At 40.9% G+C, this 22,209-nt stretch overlaps 1 protein-coding gene across 4 annotated transcripts in view; it reads right to left on the bottom strand.

Annotated features, from left to right (window-relative positions):
* Positions 1-19,638, bottom strand: part of FGD4 (FYVE, RhoGEF and PH domain containing 4) — a 241,934-nt gene extending 222,296 nt beyond the window's left edge. For 2 of the 4 annotated variants that reach the window (XM_044941340.2, XM_044941339.2), the window contains exon 1: positions 19,010-19,637. In XM_044941340.2, coding sequence (XP_044797275.2) covers positions 19,010-19,286 — 277 coding nt within the window. In that variant the 5' untranslated portion in view covers positions 19,287-19,637. Of the gene's footprint in view, positions 1-19,009 lie in introns of all 4 variants that reach the window. The other 2 variants (XM_044941338.2, XM_006055600.4) reach the window with 2 other exon arrangements.
* Positions 19,639-22,209: the final 2,571 nt, after the last annotated feature.

The raw sequence follows: 22,209 nt of genomic DNA, 5'->3' as shown, positions 1-22,209 counted from the left end.
TGGTCATCTTAAACATCATAATCATTATGAATAAAGAAAATTCTGTTAACCACATTGATTTGTTAAACAAATTTTTAAGACCCTTTAATTAAACAGTTTCTTTAGATCTCACAAAGAGCTAAGAACTGGGGCATTGGAAACCAAAAAAGAAAAAAGATGCCTGGCTGTGATATTAATATAATGGTCAGAATGCTATTTCTAATTATTTTACATTATATGTGTATATGAATTACACTATATGTATATATGTATACTATACTGGTATATGAAACTACAGTTGAAAAATATTTCAGTTGAAATTTCTAGGAAATTAAATACTAACTCATTTTCTACAATTCTGAATATTGTTCAACATTTTTGATGAAAAGGATATATTTATGACTATCCATTACTGAAATAATGGGTGGTATTGAAAGCTATTTCTACTCTTGACACCAGACTGTCAGACAATTTCCACTGTCATGTCTAAAACCACACTCCTGTAGCCACTTCCCATCATATCAACTGTCATCTCTTTTCTCTTTTGTGGCATTTTATTTGCCATGCATAAACAGTGAAAAAATTAAAATCAAGTTCATTAAAGAATTTGCTGAGTGAAGGCTAACATGAATAAAGTACAGAGCTTTCCACATTATTTTAAGAGCAGATACTCTTTCCTTTTTCAAGTTGGGCTGATGTCCTAGAGGTTAATACTGTTATGTCAGGAATGACCCATGAAACCACAGTTTTAAAAGATACTCTATTTCCAAACCATTTCTATGAAGCAAGTAAGAATTTAATGTTTTCTAAGATGTTAAGAAACAATTCAAGAACACATTCCTACCTGCCATAACAGAGAGCAATAAAATTGTGAAAAATAATTTTCACAGTAACAAAAGGTATATACCTGCTATATACATACACGTGATATCTAGGATGACAGAGTGAAATAATGCGTGATAGCAGGATAGTGCACCTAGAAAAGATATTTCACTTTAGCTGAAAATGAAAAGGCACTGGTCAGATAGAAAATATCCAAAAGGGTAATGGGGAATTCATATGACATGTTAATGTAATTTCTCTTTGAAAGATGTTAGAAGCAAATAAAGGCATCTGCTGGGCTTCCCTGGTGGCTCAGTGGTAAAGAACCCACGTACCAATGCAGGAGACATGGGTTCAATCCCTGGTACTTCTTAACCCCATCAACAGCTTATTCCCTGGAGAAGGAAATGACAACCCACTCCAGCATACTTATCTGGGAAATCCATGGACAGAGGAGCCTGGAAGACTACAGACCATGTGGACACAAAAGAGTCAGAAAAAACATAGCAACTTAACGACAACAACAACAACAAAGGCATCTGTGAATGTGAAACCTGTTGATTCTATGCCACATCGCTTCCACAAGTGAAAGTGATCAATGTGAAAACAATGCCCAGTTGTAGATGTGACTGGTGATGGAAGTAAAGTTCAATGCTGTAAAGAACAATACTGCATAGGAACCTGGAATGCTAGGGCCATGAATCAAGGTAAATTGGAACTGGTCAAATAGGAGATGACAAGAGTGAATATCGACATTTTAGCAATCAGTGAACTAAAATGGACCAGAATGGGCAAATATAATTCAGATGATCTACTACTTGGACAAGAATCCCTTAGAAGAAATGGAGTAGTTCTTACAGTCAACCAAAGAGTATGAAATGCAGTACTTGACTGCAGTAGCAAAAACAACAGAATGATCTCTATTCGTTTCCAAGGCAAACCATTCAACATCACAGCAATCCAAGTCTATGTATGCCCCAACCACTAATGCCGAAAAACCTAAAGTTGAACAGTTCTATGATGACCTACAAGACTTTCTAGAACACCAAAAAAAGATGTCCTTTTCATCAGAGGGGACTGAAATGTAAAAGTAGGAAGTCAAGACATACCTGGAATAATAGGCAAGTTTGACCTTGGAGTACAAAATGAAGCAGAGCAAAGGCTAATAGAATTTTTCTAAGAAAACACACTGGTCATAGCAAACATCCTCTTCCAACAACACAAGAGATGACTCAACACATGGACATCACCAGATGGTCAATATGGAAATCAGACTGATTATATTTTTGCAGCCAAAGACAGAGAAGCTCTATGCAGTGAGCAAAAATAAGACCGGGAGCTGATTGTGGTTCAGATCATGAATTCCTTACTGCAAAATTCAGACTTAAATTGAAGAAAGTAGGGAAAACCAGGAGACCATTCAAGTGTGACCTAAATCAAATCCCTTAGGATCATACAGTGGAAGTGAGAAATAGATTCAAGGGATTAGATCTGATGATAGACAGAGTGCCTGAAGAACTATGGATGGATGTTCGTACATTGTACAGGAGGCGGTGATCAAAACCATCCCCAAGAAAAAGAAATGCAAAAAGGCAAAATGGTTGTCTGAGGAGGTCTTACAAATAGCCAAGAAAAGAAGAAAAGTGAAAGGCAAGGAGAAAAGGAAAGATTAACCCATCTGAAGGTAGAGTTCCAAAGAATAGCAAGAAGAGATAAGAAAGCCTTCCTCAGAGCTCAATGCAAAGAAATAAACAAAAACAATAGAATGGAAAAGACTAGAGATCTCTTCAAGAAAATCAGAGATACCAAGGGAACATTTCATGCAAAATGGTCACAATAAAGGACAGAAATGGTATGGATCTAAGCAGCAGAAGATATTAAGAAGAGGTGGCAAGAATACACAGAACAACTATACAAAAAAGATATATGAACTAGATAACCACGATGGTGTGATCATGCACCTAGAGCCAGACATCCTGAAATGCAAAGTCAAGTGTGCCTTGGGAAGCATCACTACAAACAAAGTTAGTGGAGGTGATGGAATTCCAGTTGAGCTATATCAAATCCTAAAAGATGATGCTGTGAAAGTGCTGCACTCAATATGCCAGCAAATTTGGAAAACTCAGCAATGGCCACAGGACTGGAAAAGGCCAGTTTTCATTCCATTCCAAAGAAGTGAAGTCGCTCAGTCGTGTCTGACTCTTTGTGACCCCATGGACTGTAGCCTATCAGGCTCCTCCATCCATGGAATTTTCCAGGCAAATGTGCTGAAGTGGATTGCCATTTCCTTCTCCAGGGGATCTTCCCGACCCAGGAATCGAACCCAGGTCTCCTGCATTGCAGGCAGACGCTTTACCGTCTGAGCCACCAGGGAAGAAAGAAAGGCAATGCTAAAGAATGTTCAAACTACCACACAATTACATTCATCTCACACACTAGCAAAGTAATGCTCAAAATTCTCCAAGCTAGGCTTCGACAGTATGTGAACTGAGAACCTCCAGATGTTCAAGCTGGTTTAGAAAAGGCAGAGAAACCAGAGATCAAATTGCCAATATCCAGTGGATCATAGAAAAAGCAAGAGAATTCCAGAAGAACATCTACTTCTGCTTCACTGCCTACACCAAAGCCTTTGACTGTGTGGATCACAACAAACTGGAAAATTCTTAAAGAAATTGGAATACCAGACTACTTTATCTGCCTTCTGAAAATCTGTATGTAGGTGAAGAAGTAATAGAATCAGACATGGAACAATGGACTGGTTCCAAATTGGGAAAGAGTACATCAAGGCTGTATACTGTCACATTAAATATTTAACTTATATTCAGAGTACATCATGCGAAATGCCAGACTGGATGAACAGAAGTTGGAATCAAGATTGCCGGGAGAGATATCAATAACCTCAGATATGCAGATGACACCACCTTTACGGCAGAAAGTGAAGAGGAACTAAACAGCCCCGATAGAGGAGAGTGAAAAAGCTGGCTTAAAACTCAACATTCAAAAAATGAAGATCATGGCTTCTGGTCCCATCACTTCATGGCAAATAGATGGGGAAACAATGCAAACAGTGACAGACTTTATTTTCTTGGGCTCCAAAATCACTGCAGATGCTGACTGCAGCCATAAACTAAAAGACGCTTGCTCCTTGGAAGAAAGGCTATGACCAACCTAGACAGCATATTCAAAAGCAGAGACATTACTTTGCCAACAAACATCCATCTAGTCAAAGCTTGGTTTTTCCAGTAGTCATGTATGGATGTGAGAGGTGGACTATAATAAAAGCTGAGCACCGAAGAACTGATGCTTTCGAACTGTGGTACTGGAGAAGACTCTTAAGAGTCCCTTGGACAGCAAGGAGATCAAACCAGTCAATCCTAAAGGAAATCAGTCCTGAATATTCATCGGAAGGACTGGTGCTGAAGTTGAAATTCCAATAGTTTGGACACCTGATGAGAAGAATTGACTCATTGGAAAAGACCCTGATGCTGGGAAAGATTGAAGGCAGGAGGAGAAGGGGATGACAGAGGATGACATGGTTGGATGGCATCACCGACTCAATGGGCATGAGTTTGAACAAGCTCCAGCAGTTGGTGATAGGCAGGGAAGCCTGGCATGCTGAGATTTATGGGGTCGCAAAGAGTCAGACACAACTGAGCAACTGAACTGAAAGGAGTAGAGGAGTGGGCCTTCCAATTTTAAATATGGTGACCAGGGAATAGCCCCAATGCGAAGGTGTATTTAAGTAAAAATGTGAAGTAGATGAATTCAATACATTTTAAACACTGAAAGTAAGATTTCAACTGACTAAAATTTCCTGTTAGTCGAGACTTTTAGGTCTACAATAAAAAGTTGTGTATTTAACATAAGAACAAAATGAAAATATTAAAAGAAAAAATTAATAAAGGAAAATTATTATTTTTTAACCTATTCTGAGAGTGGCAGTTTCTGAATAAAGGAAAATAAGCAGACATAAACTACTAAACTTTTCTCAATGTCCACAAAAAAGTTTATTTTCTGAATGAAACACTATAGCATTTGAAGGAACTAACGGTAAAGAACTAGCTTTGAGATCCAAACTAAGGAGTGAGAGTAAAAATCCCTTTTCCAGATGAAAAAATATAAATTGCAGTGACCCAGGAATTTATGCCAGAAATGAACAATTAACAAAAGTCATGCAGGAATGACTGTTCTGAAATATGGCATTTAGTGCATCAGTTATAGATGGACGTTTACAGAAATGAACCACCATCAAGACCATGAGGAAGAGAAGCACTGGCCCCATCCCTGCCAGCTGGCTCATCAGAGGCCTTCAGACATGGTTTGATGACAGCTGCCACTGAAGGTGGGGGTTATGTGAGTATCTTTTAATTTTCTATTTCTTTTTTCTACCTCCCCAATGCCCACAATGTGGTTAAATCTCCCAGGTTAACAAAAATATACAAGTCAGTCATTCAGTGCCAAAACTAAATGGGCATTAATTCTCCATGAAAATAAGCTTATACTGGGCACCACGCTGACTTTAGAACAATGACTGCCATCATTGGCAGTTTCCTCCCTGCTTCCTCCTGAATCCTTCTCTTCCCTTCTTTTCACAGTTTTCATAACCAGTGGCCTGAGTTTACTGCTTTCTGTAAAAGGACAATAAGGGCCTCTAATTAGCACCCTAGTCAGTTCCCTAGTTCTATGGGAGACAGCCTCTCTCAGTATAACTACTCACATCCAAGTTTTTATTACACCAAGATGTTTAAAGAGTGAAAAGAGCTATGCATAATTTTCTTAATTAAAAAAACTAAAGTGGTTTGCCAACACATACCAACAGGATCATGGTATTGATATATTAATACTACATACATACACCTGTATACGTATACTGTATTGATATGTATTATGTTAAGATATACACTCTATATTATTCTATACTTTCTATTATACAGCCACTCATTATAGCCTTTTGAAATGGGGTAAAAGAGGAGAAATGCAGTTTTGCCTCTTTTTTGCAGAACACCTCAAATTTAACAGGATTCCTGAAAATTAACACTATTTACATAATTTCAAAGTTCAGTATATAACCATCACTTTGCTAATGAGATGTAAGAAAAAGCAGTGGAGGTCTGAATTAGGCAAGTATTCCCAAGAGGTCTGGTTGCATAGCAAAGACCAGAAAGCCATGCTTTGTTTCCATCTTCAGAATTGTTTCTAAGACTGTTTCTCCTTTTCCTTGATATGTCTTTTTTTCCCCTTCCTCATTTGCTATAGTTGACCAGAGTTGCCCTTTTTAAGACTCTGGATAAACTGGATAAAAATATCAGAAACAGTGTCTTTCCCATTACTAAAGATCAATAATTAGTATTCTTATATTTAGAGATATTAAAAAACTGGCAATAAGAACTTTATGGAGGTAGCAAAGTACAGTGGTTAAGAGCTGAAGTTTAATCTTAGCTCCCTAATAGTGAGAAATAACAAGCAAAGACAAAAAAGGCTGCTTAAGGAGAGGACACCAGGAACTGGAAATGACAGATGTAAGGTAATGAAACTATTGACAATGTAACAAAGCATCCTGAGGCCTTTTAGTGGAGGAGCAACCCAGGGCCTACAAACTCCAGTACAAACTCTTGTGCCAAGACATATCACAGTATCAGAAAGGATGCCAGGAATAATCAGAACTGTTACACTAAAAGGGACATCTAGTCCATGAAACCTCAAAGAGAACAAAGTATACTATTCCCATGCCTTTCCTAATGATACACTCCTGCACAAAATCAGTACATATTCTTGATAAAAGAGTACATGAATGGTGTAGATGCAGAAGGACAGCTAAGATCACTGACAGAACATTTTAGTATGCAAGCTGGGATTACTGGTCAGAAAAGGTTACATCTGACATTCTGTCTACACTACAGGCACCAAGGCGTCTTGCCTCTCTTTGAATATTTTCATAGGGAATCCACATCCATCAGATGAAATCAATTCCGTATTCTGTCAGCATTGTCAGAAAATTCGTATGCTGAACCAAGATATGATGCGCTGCTTTAGGGTTCTTCTGTTGACCCAATATTTACTGAGCCCTTGAGTGGACTTTGAGGAGCAATGGCAATGAATGGCTCAATTTAGGGACTGGTGGGGCAGGCACAGGAAATACAAGGAGAAATTTAGTCAAGAAGTTGAGGTGGCTGGAAGGAATGAATTCAGAAGGATTTTTTTTTAGGAGGGTAGAAGAAAAATACTCAGGAAAAGGGGAAATCTGGGTCTTACTCCAATGGGCTTTTTGAGACCCCATGGTGTGTACCCTGCCAGGTTCCTCCATCCATGGGATTTTCCAGGCAAGAATACAGAAGTGGGTTCCACTTCCTTCTCCAGGAGATCTTCCCAACCCAGGGATCCAACGCTGGTCTCCCTCATTGCAGGCAGACTCTTTACTGTCTGAGCCACTAGGGAAACCCTGGGGCCATGCTCAATAAATCTTTAATCCAATCTTCTGTTGATGGTGGGACTGTGTTCCCTCCCTGTAGTTTGGCCTCAGTATGGCAGAGGTAATGGCAACCTCCTTCAAAAGGACTTATGCCAGGGCTGTTGTATTCAGTGCCCTTGAACCCACGGCAGGCCAATGTCGACCCACGCCTACAGTGGAGACTCCTGGATACTCACAGGCAAGTCTGTCTCAGTCTCTTGTGGGGTTACTGCTCCTTTCTTCTGGGTCCTGATGCACACAAGGTTTTGTTTCTGATCTCCAAGAGTCTGTTTCCCCAGTCCTGTGGAAGTTCTGTAATAAAATCCCACTGGCCTTCAAAGTCAAAGTCTCTGGAGGTTCTCAGTCCCTTTGCCAGATCACCAGGTTGGGAAATCTCTTGTGGGCCCTAGAACTTTCACAACAGTGCAGGAACTTCTCTGGTATAACTGTTTGCCAGTCTGTGGGTTGTCTGCTCAGTGGCTCTACGGTGGGGCTCACACGCCGTGCCTCCCAGCTCTGTTGCAGTGAGAGCACCATCCCTGTCACAGGCCAGTGCTGACCTGCACCTCAGCAGGAGACACTCAAACACTCAAAGGCAGGTCTGGCTCAGTCTCCTGTAGGGCCCCTGGGTCCTGGTGTGCACAAGGTTTTGTTTGAGCCCTCAGAGCATCTCTGGCGGGCATGAGGTTTGATTCTAAACATGATTTCGGCCCTCCTACTGTCTTGTTGGGACTTCTTTGCTCTTGGATGTGGGGTATCTCTTTTTGGTGGGATCCAACATTCTCCTGTCAATGGTTGTTCAATGGTTAGTTGCAATTTTGGAGTTCTCACGGGAGAAGACGAGCGCATGTCCTTCTATTCTGCCACTTGGAAAACTCAGCAGTGGCCACAGGACCAGAAAAAGTCAGTTTTCATTCCAATCCCAAAGAAAGGCAATGCCAAAGAATGTTCAAACTACCATACAACTGCACTCACCTCACATGCTAACAAAATAATGCTCAAAATTCTCGAAGATAGGCTTCAACAGTATGTGAACCGAGAAACTCCAGATGTTCAAACTAGATTTAGAAAAGCTTTTAAAAAGGATTTTAAAAAGGCAGATATCAAATTGCCAATATCCGTTGGATAACAGAAAAAGCAAGAGAGCTACAGAAAAACATTTACTTCTGCTTCATAGACTATGCTAAAGCCTTTGACTGTGTGGATCACAACAAGCTGTGGAAAATTCTTCAAGAGATGGGAATACCAGACCACCTTACCTGCCTACTGAGAAATCTGTATGCAGGTCAAGAAGCAACAGTTAGAACTGGACATGGAACAATGGACTGGTTCCAAATAGCGAAAGGAGTACATCAAGGCTGTATACTATCACCCTGCTTGTTTAACTTATATGCAGAGTACATTATACAAAATGCCGGGCTGGATGAAGCACAAGCTGGAATCAAGATTGCCAGGAGAAATATCAATAATCTCAGATAGGCAGATGACACCATCTTTATGGCAGAAAGCAAAGAGGAATTAAAGAACCTCTTGATGAAAGTGAAAAAGGAGAGTGAAAAGGCTGGTTTAAAACCCAACATTTAAAAAACGAAGATCATGGCATCCAGCATCATGTCACTTCATGACAAATAGAAGAGAAAAAATGGAAACAGAGACTTTATTTTTTGGGGCTCCAAAATCACTGCAGATGGTGACTGCAGCTATGAAATTAAGATGCTTGCTCCCTGGAAGAAAAGCTATGACAAACCTAGACACCATATTAAAAAACAGAGACATCACTTCACCGACAAAGGTCCATACAGTCAAAGCTATGGTTTTTCCAGTAGTCATGTACAGATGTGAGAGATAGACAATAAAGAAGGCTGAGTGCCAAAGAATTGATGCTTTCAAACTGTGGTGCTGGAGAAGACTCTTGAGAATCACTTGGACAGCAAGGAGATCAAACCAGTCAATCTTAAAGGAATTCAACCTTGAACATTCACTGGAAAGACTGATGCTGAAGCTGAAGCTCCAATACTTTGGCCACCTGATGTGAAGAGCTGACTCACTGGAAAAGATCTTAATGCTGGAAAGATTGAGGGTAAGAAGAGAAGAGGTGGCAGAGGATGAGATGGTTGGATAGCATCATAGACTTAATGGACACGAGTTTGAGCAAACTCTGGGAGAGGGTGAAGGAAAGGGAAGCCTGGTGTGTTTCACTTCATGGGGTCACAAAGAGGTGGACCGGACTTAGCAACTGAATAAGAACAAAGGGGAGCAGAGGGCTAAGCAGGAAGTGGATAAAGAGGGTGGGAAGATATGTGCCTAGAAGAGCTTACTTAGATTTTGGGCAGTAACTTGTACTCTATAGGTACAAGTGTAAACAACCAATCACATCCAGGGAGACAGTGCTAGATCAGATACACATAAAATGCAAAAAGAAATCCAGACTGAGGGTAGATTTGTGTTAATCCCAACAAAAATACCAAAGAAGTTATTATTTGAACATTTCCCAAGCACTGTTCTAAGCCCTTTAAAAAAAACCATTTTATTCTTCTAACGACTCCATGATGTAGGTAATATACGTTGCTACCATTTTATAGATTAGGAAACTGAGTCAAAAAGAATTCCAAATCACCCAGTTAATTACTAGAGAAGAATCCAAACCCAGTCAATTTAACTCCAGAGCCCACAGTCTTTTAAACCACTATAGTGTCGTCTTCTCACCTTGATTTCTAGGCCCCAACACAACTGGCTGTCCAGAGTAAACACTGAAATACTTCTTGAAGAGCCAAAAGATCCAGCTTTAGTGAGATCTTAAGAGGCAAAATTTCTAATGAAGGATATATAGATCTGAAAAGAGAACACAGAAATACTAATACGTTAATTGGCTTATGGGTCTGAATGGAAACCTGTGGGTGGATTTGTTTTTCCAACTTGCTATGGATTTCCAGCGTGTGTCAGCAGGAAGGTGCTCCAATCAGCGTGAGCCAGCACACGGGCTCACAGGTGACCTCAAAGGCACGAGTCAGATGTGTAGGCTTCCACACAGTGTGGATGCAACACAGTCAAAAATGCGCCTTCCTCTGTAATATGACCACTCTGATCTCTGCTCTTACCCTAACATGACCTTATGCCCTGCTGTTTATTATATATCATTTCCCCGCTTCTAGGATGGAAATTTGTCTAGGAAACTTGTCTAGGAATTTGTGTAGGTCAAGGCATTTGTCTTATTCATCTCTGGATTCCCAATACCACTTATCAATACTGGAACATCATCAATCTGACAGCATTAAGATAGCATGTTTTAGGGAAAAAAAATATTTCATTAGTCAATTTTCTACAGAGGAAGTAAAGATGACTCTGTTTAAAAGCTGTAATTTTCTACAAATGGCTTTTAGTAATTAATTTTAATTAAATTTATCCATAACTTGAGAACCTCCCACACATACAACACTGCACTTGAAATTATAAGTAATAACCCCTCAGTATTCTTCAATTGAGGTATCATATAATTTATGTGGTTCTACATCCTGACTTTTTGGCCTCCTAAATGTGCTCATTAACATTACGTTTTAAAAATAAAATAATATATGGTACAGTCATAGCACTTTTAAAGGCTACTATTAACACATGGTCTAACACAAAATCCTGCCAGAGGCCCCAGAGAACAACCCAGCCTTGCAGAGCAGGCTGGATATTTCCCTGCAGCAAGGCTTCACTGGGACTCAGTGCAGTCCCCAAAATGGAAGCAGCTCCCTGGTGTCTGCAGATGCTGCAGATGGTGAAGTTGACAGCTTAATTTCAGTGAACAGGTATGTGTGTGAGACTGGCACAGCGACTGGCTTTCTGTGCACTCTATTCCTGCATAAGTGAGGCAATAATATAAAATTGATCATGGGCTCTCAGAGTACTTGCTGGTGCTAATTCCACTATTAACTTGCACTCCAGGGACACGTTAATTCTAGGTGATACTCTACAATGACAAAGTTATTCCTGAAAACACTCACATTCACAACTCCTAAAGTGTGTGCCTAATGCATGACTATTCCGGGTTTAATAGTTCAAATAAGATTAAACGCTTGCATGAATTTCAAAAGGTCCATCTCTATACTGAAAGGTTACTGGTAAAGGTTTAACCAACCAGTCACTAAAGTGATCAGTTTTGAATATAGAGTATTCCATTATAAACATCAATTACAGACAGGAGTCACAGAAAGTTTTTGACTATGGGAAGAATATGACCAATACCCAGATTTAAAAAAATGAATTGGGGGCTGGGGGCACTAATGTAAAATGGATAGCTGGTGAGAGAAGCAGCCTGAAATAAGACAAAGGCCAACATCATGACATGGAGACTCAATAATAACTGGTGGCTGACTGGGTGGCAAGTAGATAAGAGGAAAGAGTAGATTTAAAATAAACTTTGAAGCCTGGAAAAGCCAGGTTAATAATACCTCTAAGAAAGTCAGGAGGAGGGGGCTAGACTGCAGCAGAAAAAGGAGTTGAAGTTTGGTGCCCTCAGGACATTTACATTTATCCAGCCAGGGTGGTTCAGTGGTAAAGAATCAGCCTGCCAAGCAGGAGATGTGGGTTCCATCCCTGGGTCAGGAAGATGCCCTGGAGAAGGAAATGGCAACCCACTCTAGTATTCTTGCCTGGAGAATCCCATGGACAGAGGAGCCTGGTGGGCTACAGTCCACGGGGTCGCAAAAGAGTCAGACAAGACTTAGTGATTAAACAGCAACAACACAGATTAAGAAAAAGAAGCCCAGGGGGTGGATGACACCACCAAAGAATAGAGGAGGCAGGAAATAATGGGAAAGAGAAAATGGGAATGCTGGAAGAGAGAAAGGACAAAAATGAGCTAGTCAAAGGAATAAACTTGTAGATCCAGTGAAGTATGAAAATCAAGAGCAAGATAAGAGATTTAAAAAGAAGCAAATAGGAATTCCCTGGTAGTCCACTGGTGAGGACTAGGTACTTTCATTGCTGAGGGCATGGATTCAATCCCTGGTCAGGAAACTAAGATCCCACAAGCTGCGAGGTGTAGCCAAATTAATTAACTAATATTAGGAACAAGAAGAAGAAATAATGACTTCTTGATCCATGGACTGCAGAATGGATGCTGTGTTAGCAGGCATGAAAACAACATAAACATCTCCATCAAAGCTCTTGGGTGACCAGGTGCACTGTCAATGAGCAGAAATATTTTGAAAGGTATCTTTTTTTTTCTGAGAAGTAGGGCTTAAAATATTCGGTAAATCATTGTTGTAAATGGATGTTCTGTCATCCAGGCTTTGTTGTTCTATTTCTAAAGCCCAGACTGAGTGGATATAGTATAATTCTAAAGAGTCATAGGATTTTCAGAATGGTAAATGAGCAATGGCTTCAACTTCAAGTAACCAGTTGGTTTAGCCCCTAGCAAGAGGGTCAGCCTGTCCTTCGAAAATTTGAAGCCAGGCACTGACTTCTCTCTAGCCATGAGAGTCTTAGACAGCATCTCCCTCCAGTGAAGGCTGTTTCACCCACATTGACAATCTGTTGTTCAGTGTAGCCACCCTCATTAATTATCTGAGATAGATCTTCTGGATAAGTTGCTGCAGTTTCTATGTCATCCTTGCTATTTCACCTTGTACTTTTATGTTATGAAGATTACTTCTTTTCTTAAACATCATTCACCAACCTCTGCTTGCTTTCAACTTTTCTTGTACAGTTTTCTCACCTCTCTTGGCCTTAACAGAATTAAGGAGAGTTAGGGCCTTGCTCCGGATTAGGCTTTGGCTTAAGGCATTGTTGGGACTGGCTTGAACTTCTATCCAGACCATTACAACTTTCTCTATATGAGCAGAAAGATTGCTTTGCTTTCTTACCATGAGTGTTCACTGAAGTAAGACTCACTTGATTTCAAGAAGTTTCCTTTTGCGTTCAAAACTGGCACAAGGGCCTGTCTTTCAGCCTATCTTGGCTTTCAACATGCTTTCCTTACTAATTATACCTAGCTTTTGATTTAAAGTGAGAGGCATGTGACTCTTCCTTTCACTTGAATGCTTAGAGGCCACTGTAGGGTTATTAAATGGCCAAATTTCAGTATTGTGTGTCAGGAAATAGGGAGGCCCATGGAGAGGGACAGAGACAGGGGAAAGCCCAGTTGGTGAAGCAGTTAGAACACATGCATTTATAGTCTTTATGGATGAGGTTCATGGTGCCCCAAAACAATTACAACAGTAACATCAAATATATCACTGTTCACAAATCACCATAACAAATATAATAATAATGAAAATGTTTGAAATATCACAAAAATTATCAAAATGTGACACAGAGACACAAAGTGAGCAATGCTGTAGGGAAAAAAGTGTCAAAAGACTTGCTTGACACAGGGTTGCCACAAATCTTCAATTTGTGGGAAAAAAAAGAAAAAATACACAGTATTTTTGAAATACAATAAAGCAAAGCATGCCTATAAAACCCTAACTATACTAAGACCGAATCCACATGCCCAAGAAGCACAGAAGTAACGGCCTTGAGCCAATCTCTAATTCCTACCCCAACAGGTCCAAGTTGTCTGCTCTGTTACCAGTTGGATCCATGACCCTAAGTTTTTCTCAGTAGAGGAAAGGAATGCAAGCAAAAATGTAACTATGAATTAAAACTCTCTCAACATTCCTAGGTTCACAAGTTTACGTGGCTACTCACTGAAAGACGACTGACTACTCTTTAAACTGCTCTTGACCTTCCAAGAAATAAGAAAACTCTTCCTGGTTCCTGTTCCTCTGAAGGACTTTTCTTATTTCAAAGTCAATCTTAAGCAGCTTCTAAGAATAACTGATAAGATCACCATCACCACTTTATTATAAATCTTTAGATAGTTTGCCTAGACCATTGTTTCAAATATAATATGCATTCATTATTGCTACAAACAACACTAACCCTAACATATGTGAAACACAGTACTTGCACTGCACTTTGCCTCCAAAGCCCTGAGAAACCTTAAGAACTAGTATTATAAGCATGTGAGTCCTGGAATCAGAGAGACCTGGTTCAAATTCTCTCTCGGAAGATTAGACTGCTTACAGAGCACTGAAACTTGGTTTTTCCTTTCCTCTAATGATAATACCATCTATCTTGCAGTGCTGTCATAAGAATAAGTAAAACACAAACAGTCCTGGTTCACAACCAGCATTCAGTAAAAACAATTACTCTTACTGTTTTGTTTAGTCCCTAAGTCATGTCCAACTCTTTTGTGATGCCATGGACTCCTGCCAGGCTCTTCTGTCCATGGGATTTTCCTAGGCAAGAATACTGGAGTGGGTTGCCATTTCCTTCGCCAGGGGACCTGTCTGATCCAGGGACGGAACCTGTGTCTCCTGCATTGAAGGCAGATTCTTTACTGCTGAGCCACCTGAGAAGCCTACAGTTACTCCTACTGCTATAACCTGAATCTTCATCCCTCCTTCTCCAACAAAGGTAAAATTAGTCCTCAAAAAGTGCACAGGATATTGGAGTATATGTTGAAAAAAGACCCCTGGGTTGGGAAGATGCCCTGGAGAAGGAAACAGGCTACCCACTCCAGTATTCTGGCCTGGAGAAATTCATGGACTCTATAGTCCATGGGGTTGCAAAGAGTCAGACACAACCGAATCACTTTCACTTTCAGGAAAAATCTGCCTTCCATCCTAACAAGGGTGAGAACTGGAAAAAGGAAATCTACTTATAGGAAGTCTGCACATCAAATAGTGTGGAAAGCCCTTGACCACAAAGGACCCAGATGCTGAATAAATTACAACAGATACACTTTTAAATGCATTGCTGAAATCATAAGAAAACAAAGGAGATTCCTAAGGACAAGAGTAAAAAAGAAAAAAAAAAAAAAACAATAAGCCTAAACCTAGGTGGTAGAACCTAGAGCCCAGGAACTTCTGCTCTGGCAGAATAGGACATGGGTCTTGAGCTTGTGAAACTCAAAAGGGACTGAACCTGGAACCCACATTGAAGGAGTTACACTTTGGGAAAAAGAATGGCCTAGGACTTCCCTGATAGCTCAAGCTGGTAAAGAATCCGCCTGCAATGCAGGAGACCCTGGTTAGATTCTGGAGTCGGGAAGATCCCCTGGAGAAGGGATGGGCTACCCACTCCAGTATTCTTGGGCTTCCCTGGTGGCTCAGCTGATAAAGAATCCGCCCACAATGCAGGAGGCCTGGCTTCAATCCCTGGGTTGGGAAGATCCCCTGGAGAAGGAAACAGGCTACGTACTCCATTATTCTGGCCATGATAGTCCATGGGGTCGCAAAGAGTCAGACAAGACTGAGCCACTTTCACTTTCAGGAAAAATCTGCCTTCCATCCAAGAGAAGTCTGTAAACCTACACCAAACCTAAGTGGAAAAATTCATGCCAACAATGTTGATCTTCCCTCAGCACACTTGAGCTACATTTCGGAGAAATGCTTGGCTAATCAAAGTGGCCATGGTTGGAAGTAGAAGCAAATATATTTTCTACAGAAAATCATCTTCAATAAAGATTCTTCAAGATTCTCATAAAACTAAGGAATAACTGAGGAGATAAGCTACCTTCAATGATATTCAATAGATAAACTCTCTCTCAATCCCAAGGGCTTTGGATATTTAGACTATGGAAAAGAAAAAAGGGAAAACTGAAAAAAAGCTGGACCAAAAAGAAAAACACATGCACACACACAAAATAAGAAAATTTTCATTCTGCTGTGTACATAAAATATACCTTTAAATATATGTTTTTACCATAATGGAATTACATGCTTTATGTGAAGTGTGTGGTAAGAGCACTGCCTTTAATGCCAGGCATACCTGAATTTGAAACTAGCTAAACAAGTACTAGTTTAAGATTCCAAGCAAGTTTAGTAAAACTTTCTGGGCTTTAATTTTTTCAGCTGGAAAATGAGCATAATACTCCCTATCTACTAAAATTGTCGTGAAATATATTCGCACACATACATACTTATACGTGTATCACAAACCACAGTTCTTAGTACAGAAAATGCACTCAATAAATAGTATGAACATCACAAAAGAAGGATTTTCATTCATCCAAGAAATAATTACAGTGTCTCTTACATGCCAGTCCCAATCTACTAAAATTGTCGTGAAATATATTCGCACACATACATACTTATACGTGTATCACAAACCACAGTTCTTAGTACAGAAAATGCACTCAATAAATAGTATGAACATCACAAAAGAAGGATTTTCATTCATCCAAGAAATAATTACAGTGTCTCTTACATGCCAGTCCCAGCGGCAGACTTTTTGGAAAACAGACGGATAATGACTCCTTGTTATGTGCTGTATTGCTTGTTTTGTGTCAGACATTCATCAATATAAGCTTACTTTATCCTTCCCACAATCTTATAAAGTTCAGTTATCTCCACTGTCCAGATGAAGAAACTGAGAAATTAAAAAACTTGATTCAATTCATACAACTGGCAGTATAAGGACTTGAAACTGGGCGCTATATGACCCCAAAGCCTATGTCTTAATTTAATTACCTTGTCTTCTGTCTTTTTCTTTTTTAGAAAAAACAGAGAACTCTAAAAATAATGGCTTTCACATTCATAGAATATAACATAACATCATTAAACTGAATTCTCTACATTCTTGACCTTTCAGTTTTTGTTCCTTCAACAGAGAAAGTAACATTTCAATTATGAGTAACATCTACTACATATGCAATGGGTCTAATTGTTGTAGTTTTCATTTATAAATATTTTTCTAGGTACTACAGAGTAAATTGGCATTTCTTGGAAATTTAAACACGGTTTACTTTTTGATGAGGGGAGGATCTTACTTATATAATGATAACAGATAAAACTTAATAGGGAGGCAGATAAGACTCAAAAAAGGAAGCAATTTCTAAAATGTTTTCATCTTACCAAACTGAATAGTTTCAGACAACTTTGCAAAATATTAGATCACTCTCCAACAGATACTACAGATTACCCTATGGTAAAGACAAACAATTATTCCATATGGTAATTAATTTTCAACCTTGAATAATGGCAACAAAAACTTTTGAGTTCTTTTAAACAATACTGAGACAACCTAACAGATCTAGAAAAGTTATTGCAGGTTCTCCATCTCAATTAAAAAAAAAATATTCTGGATTTTCTCCTAAGGAAAAAAGAGAATAGAAAAGAAGAAAGGACTCTTCTAAAGGCACACCTGCCTTGTAGAAATGATTTACAGACTGCTCACTCCTACTTCTAGGAGAGAAATTCATCTTCTGTTCAGGGACTCAGAGTTTGAAACTAAGCTTGTGATTTTAAGTAACAGTAATTTTAAGTAATAATGATGTAAAGAAACTGGATCCCTTTACCCTCAAACTGAAAACTGCTGATGATTAAGAAATCAAGTAGCTCAAACAATTTAAAAATTGATAAGTAACTCCAAAACAAAGTAATGAACTTTCACTTAAAATGGAAGAAAATCCTCTTCTATTCATTTTAGAGTGACTCACACCTAAATCTGGAAGATATTTTAGAGATTATTTCACCAGTCTTCACTTTGAAGATAAGGAAATTGAGAGCTAAAGCACTGTGATTCAATTACCGATCCCCTGGAGAAGGGAAAGGCTACCCATTCCAGTATTGCAGCCTGGAGAATTCCATGGACTGCATATGTATAATCCATGGGGTTGCAAAGAGTCGGACACGACTGAGCGACTTTCACTTATATATTTTCTCACATCATTATTTCTTCCCTTATCTAATGTAGCTATAAATTTGTAAGTCATCATCCATCATGTTTTTTTGCCCTGTGAATACTACTACAGCTTCAGGACAAGGACAGAAAAAAAATTTTGAAGTTCCGATACTTCACATTTAAACCATCATAACAGCTTTGCTTAATAAGAATAAAATGAGTGTAAGTGAATAAAATAATTTCTATTTCCACCACTCAAATAAGGTTTCTGCCTCATAACTGGTCTACATACAAGCCATCTCTGGTTTTTGCACAATAGGAGCGCAAAACGGGGGGCAGGGACTTTAAAGAAAAGTTTCGCAATTCAAGAGAAAAATCCCTGGTGTGCCCTACATAGCTTTCAAGCCTGCCTAGGGAGAACAGAATGCCTTTAAAGAAAGAAGGAGAAAAATTGTGGGCTGGAATAGGTCAGTCTGAGGATTTCTTCCAAGACTAACAATCAATGAGAATTCAGAATTCAAAATACCGCATTACTGATCATCTTAATTTAACAACACAAAAACACAATAAAATTCAATTTCTTGATAGTAAGAATATGTTTCCTTCTGAGAGATCTGCAGTTTTTCACACTCCAGCGTCTTTTTCAAAAGGGAAAACTGGAGCATTCAGGATTGCTCGTCCGAAGTCACTCAAACCCGAGTCCGCCGGACCAGGGTGGATCTAGTCTGCCGCATTCATTGTATTAATCCTTCACAGGGTCTGCCCGAAGCAATTTAGAGAAAAAACTTAAACCTCAGTATGTAGAAAGCAGGTCTTATTAATTCCTAACCAAACTTTTTTTTTTTTAATTATCCTTTACTTCCGGAATTCCCTAGTAAGTGACCTCCAGGACAGGTATTTCGGCGCCAGGCGCGCTCCCGCCTAGGACTTTTGGGGGAAGGGACACAATTAGCTAAGTGGCTGGGCTGACCGGCGCGGGCCCTCGGGAAGGTCTTGGCGCCACCTCCCAAGGCTGCTGCGGACCCGACGCACCTGCCAGGCAAAGGCGGTCCCTCACCTGCGACAACGCCCCCGCCCACCCTTACCTCCCGACACGCTTACCTGGGGCGTCTGCCGAGGCCTGGCCCCTGGACGTGGCCGACTCGGCCCAAGCCAGGTGCGACGACGGCCGACTCCAGGGCCGCGGGGTCCCGAGCGGCAGGTAGGAGGGGTTGGACTTCCGCCGAATCGCCACCCGCCTGAAGTTGTAGGCGCCCTCGCCGCTCATCTGGCCGCTTTCATTTGCGGCTCGGCGCCCGCTCCCGCCCTCATCCAGCCGCGAGCGCGCGCTCGGCGGGCACCTGAGGGGCGACCTGACCCAGGGGGGCGTCTCTTGCATGACAGGCTCCGTGCGACTGGACACGGGCAACTTCTGCTTCGAGTCGTCTGCAAGTGTCTCCGCGTCCCTTCCTCCCAGGACGTGCAAGGCCGCGCCGCGAGTTTGGCTCCGACTCCCTGTGCGGCAGCCGCCACGCCCGAGTCTCTGCGGCTAGCGCTCTCACCTGACGCCGCCGCTAGAGCGGCGGGCTCTGGCTACCGCCACCCCCTCCTCTCTGGATCAATCACCGGCAGACCCCCAAGAGCGCCGACAGCTCGGCCTGTGGGCGCCACTGCTGCTGCAGCCTCCTCGTCTCTCCCGGGCAGTAGCCCAGGACGCGCTGTGCCGCCGGGAGCGTCCCGGGCAGCTCCGCCCCTCCCTCTCCCCCGCCCCCTCCAGCTTCCTTCTCCCTTCCCCCGCCACTGGCCGACTGGAGCCAAGGGGACGCTCACCTGCCGACGCAAACCTGGAGTGCTCTGAAGGTCAGCCGCGCTCACCGGTGGGGCACACGCACTGGGCTCCGGAGGAAAGAGGAGATCATAACAGCTACTCTGAACTCGGTACAGGGCCTGCCATCCTCGCAGACGCGTAAGACAAGGGTCACACGTGTGTCTCAAGACGCTACTGAGCCCTTGATAATGATCTTACTTATGTTGTAGAGCTACCCAGTGAGGTAAGTATTTCAGATAAGGAAACCAAGATGCAGAACTTATACTGGGTCACTTGGTACTGCAGAGCTAGAATGCTTACCTGAGGCTCTGCCCCAAAGTCTGGCCTTATCTCACTCAACCAAAAAATCTTGCCGGGAGCATCGAGACAGAGAAAGGTGAAAAGGTGCGTGAAAGTAAAAGAAATGGTGGCGCTGAAGATCCGCAGGTTTCCTGAAGAGTATCAGCCCCTCCATCACCACAAACACTTTTGGGGCTTCGTTAGTAATGCTCTTCAGAATCCTTTAATTTGTCAAGTCATTTTTTAGAAGCGTCAGCCAAATAGTAAATTGAATTTTTTTTACATTGGTTTGCTTACCTGCATTTTAGAATTCATTAAAGTGAAGAGGCTGAGTTACAAAACCACAGAGATAGGAGGTGAAAGAGCAGCGTTCCAAGTATCCTAGCTGAAGCAGAAAGAATTCCCCAGCCATCACTCCCGCCTTGAAAGTCACCCCACATTTTTTTCAGATGGACCTTCACCCAGGTAACATCTCTTCCATCTCCCTGAAGTATGTTCCATAACCCAGTCCTCCTCAAGAAGCCTTTTAGGAAGCAGTTCAACTGTGTTAGTCTCCTTGGCCATTACTCCAATAAATGTACCCTTTAGAAGAAACTACATGCATAGTTTTTAATGCATCCATTCTGACCTTGTTAAAAGGAGCTTTTGCTCCCTTTGCATTTATTATCCCTGTATCACTGTATTGTAACTATTGTTACTCTTTCTCTGTAATTGTGTTATCTACTACACTATATGATGTCAGAAGTGATTTAAACAAGTGCTTTCAAATATAAATAATGAAAGAGGTTTTACCTCCATATGCATAAGTTAACTATAACTTAAATGCAGGGTTTTTAACATAATTTATTTGGTTCAACAAAAAGGCAATGTGGGGTGGGGGCAAAAAAAAAAAGGTGGTGTTGCAATCAATAATACCATACTAGCAACCTACTCTTGCCTGGAAAAATCCCATGGATGGAGGAGCCTGGTAGGCTGCAGTCCATGGGGTTGCTAAGAGTTGGACACAACTGAGCGATTTCACTTCCACTTTTCACTTTCATGCATCGGAGAAGTAAATGGCAGCCCACTCCAGTGTTCTTGCCTGGAGAATCCCAGGGACGGGGAAGCCTGGTGGGCTGCCGTCTATGGGGTCACACAGAGTCGGACACAACTGAAGTGACGCAGCAGCAGCAGCAGCAGCAGCAGTAACCTGCTTCAGAGCGACCTATTTTTAAGTGAGAAGATGATGGCAATCTTCTCTTTTAGAGAACTGGCTGCTGATGAAAATTCCCCCCCAACTGCCTCCCTGCTACTATTCAGTATCGGTGCTTACTCTTTCTGTGGAGAACTGCAGTAAACATACCTATATGGGGCAAAAAGATATCTTATCAGACATATGTAAGGCAGTAGTTTAATGCTTCCTCATTTGGATATTTTGACTTGTTTACATTATACATATTTCTATTTCTTGGCTCAAGTTGTTCACATTACTTAAGATAATGTTAGTTCACAACAGTGGATGTCATATTTTCAGGCATTCATACATCATCTGACATTTCCTCTAAATGTTATGATGCTTATTATTTTCTGATAGAAACCATTTCTAAAGGACTTTGCATTTGATGACTATATTTTTGCAACATTAAATAAATAGGTCAACAGAACTTTATTTGATCTCAAGTTATTATAGGCTAGAATAGAACAAAATTTTTGAAAATCATTATAAATGATGATATAGTCCTTATGTACTATTTTATTTGCTTATATAGCCAACAGAAAGTGCAATAGTAATTCATTACCATATATTGAATGAGAACTGTGCTGGGTCCTGAAATACAGAGATGCATGTAATACATAGTTCCTTATACTCCATGTCTCCGTGACTGAGACACTGCTGAATGCTGACTAAATCATGTATCTTCTTCCTGAGGCACACTAAGAGACTGATTTGAATCTTCCCTATGGTTAGGTGGAGCCACCTAACTAAATTCTTCAAAAAGTTTTGTGGGCAAAAGTAATGTGTATCACCTTCAGGCCTGACTTTAGCACACTGGACATCTTCTCCAACTGCAAAGAATGCAAAGGGGCCAGTGCGAGAACCTGAGCCCTCAACCATGGTGGAGCCACTGTATGGAGAGGAGCTGGCAGCCCAGAATCACCCCTTTGCTGTGAATTAATACAAAATCAGACTAGCAAAATGCATAAGAAGACTAAACTAATCCACGTTCCTTAAATA

Source organism: Bubalus bubalis, chromosome 4, assembly GCF_019923935.1.
Source record: "Bubalus bubalis isolate 160015118507 breed Murrah chromosome 4, NDDB_SH_1, whole genome shotgun sequence".
In the NCBI taxonomy this organism is placed as follows: domain Eukaryota; kingdom Metazoa; phylum Chordata; class Mammalia; order Artiodactyla; family Bovidae; genus Bubalus; species Bubalus bubalis.
This window is presented reverse-complemented; position numbering and strand designations above follow the sequence as displayed.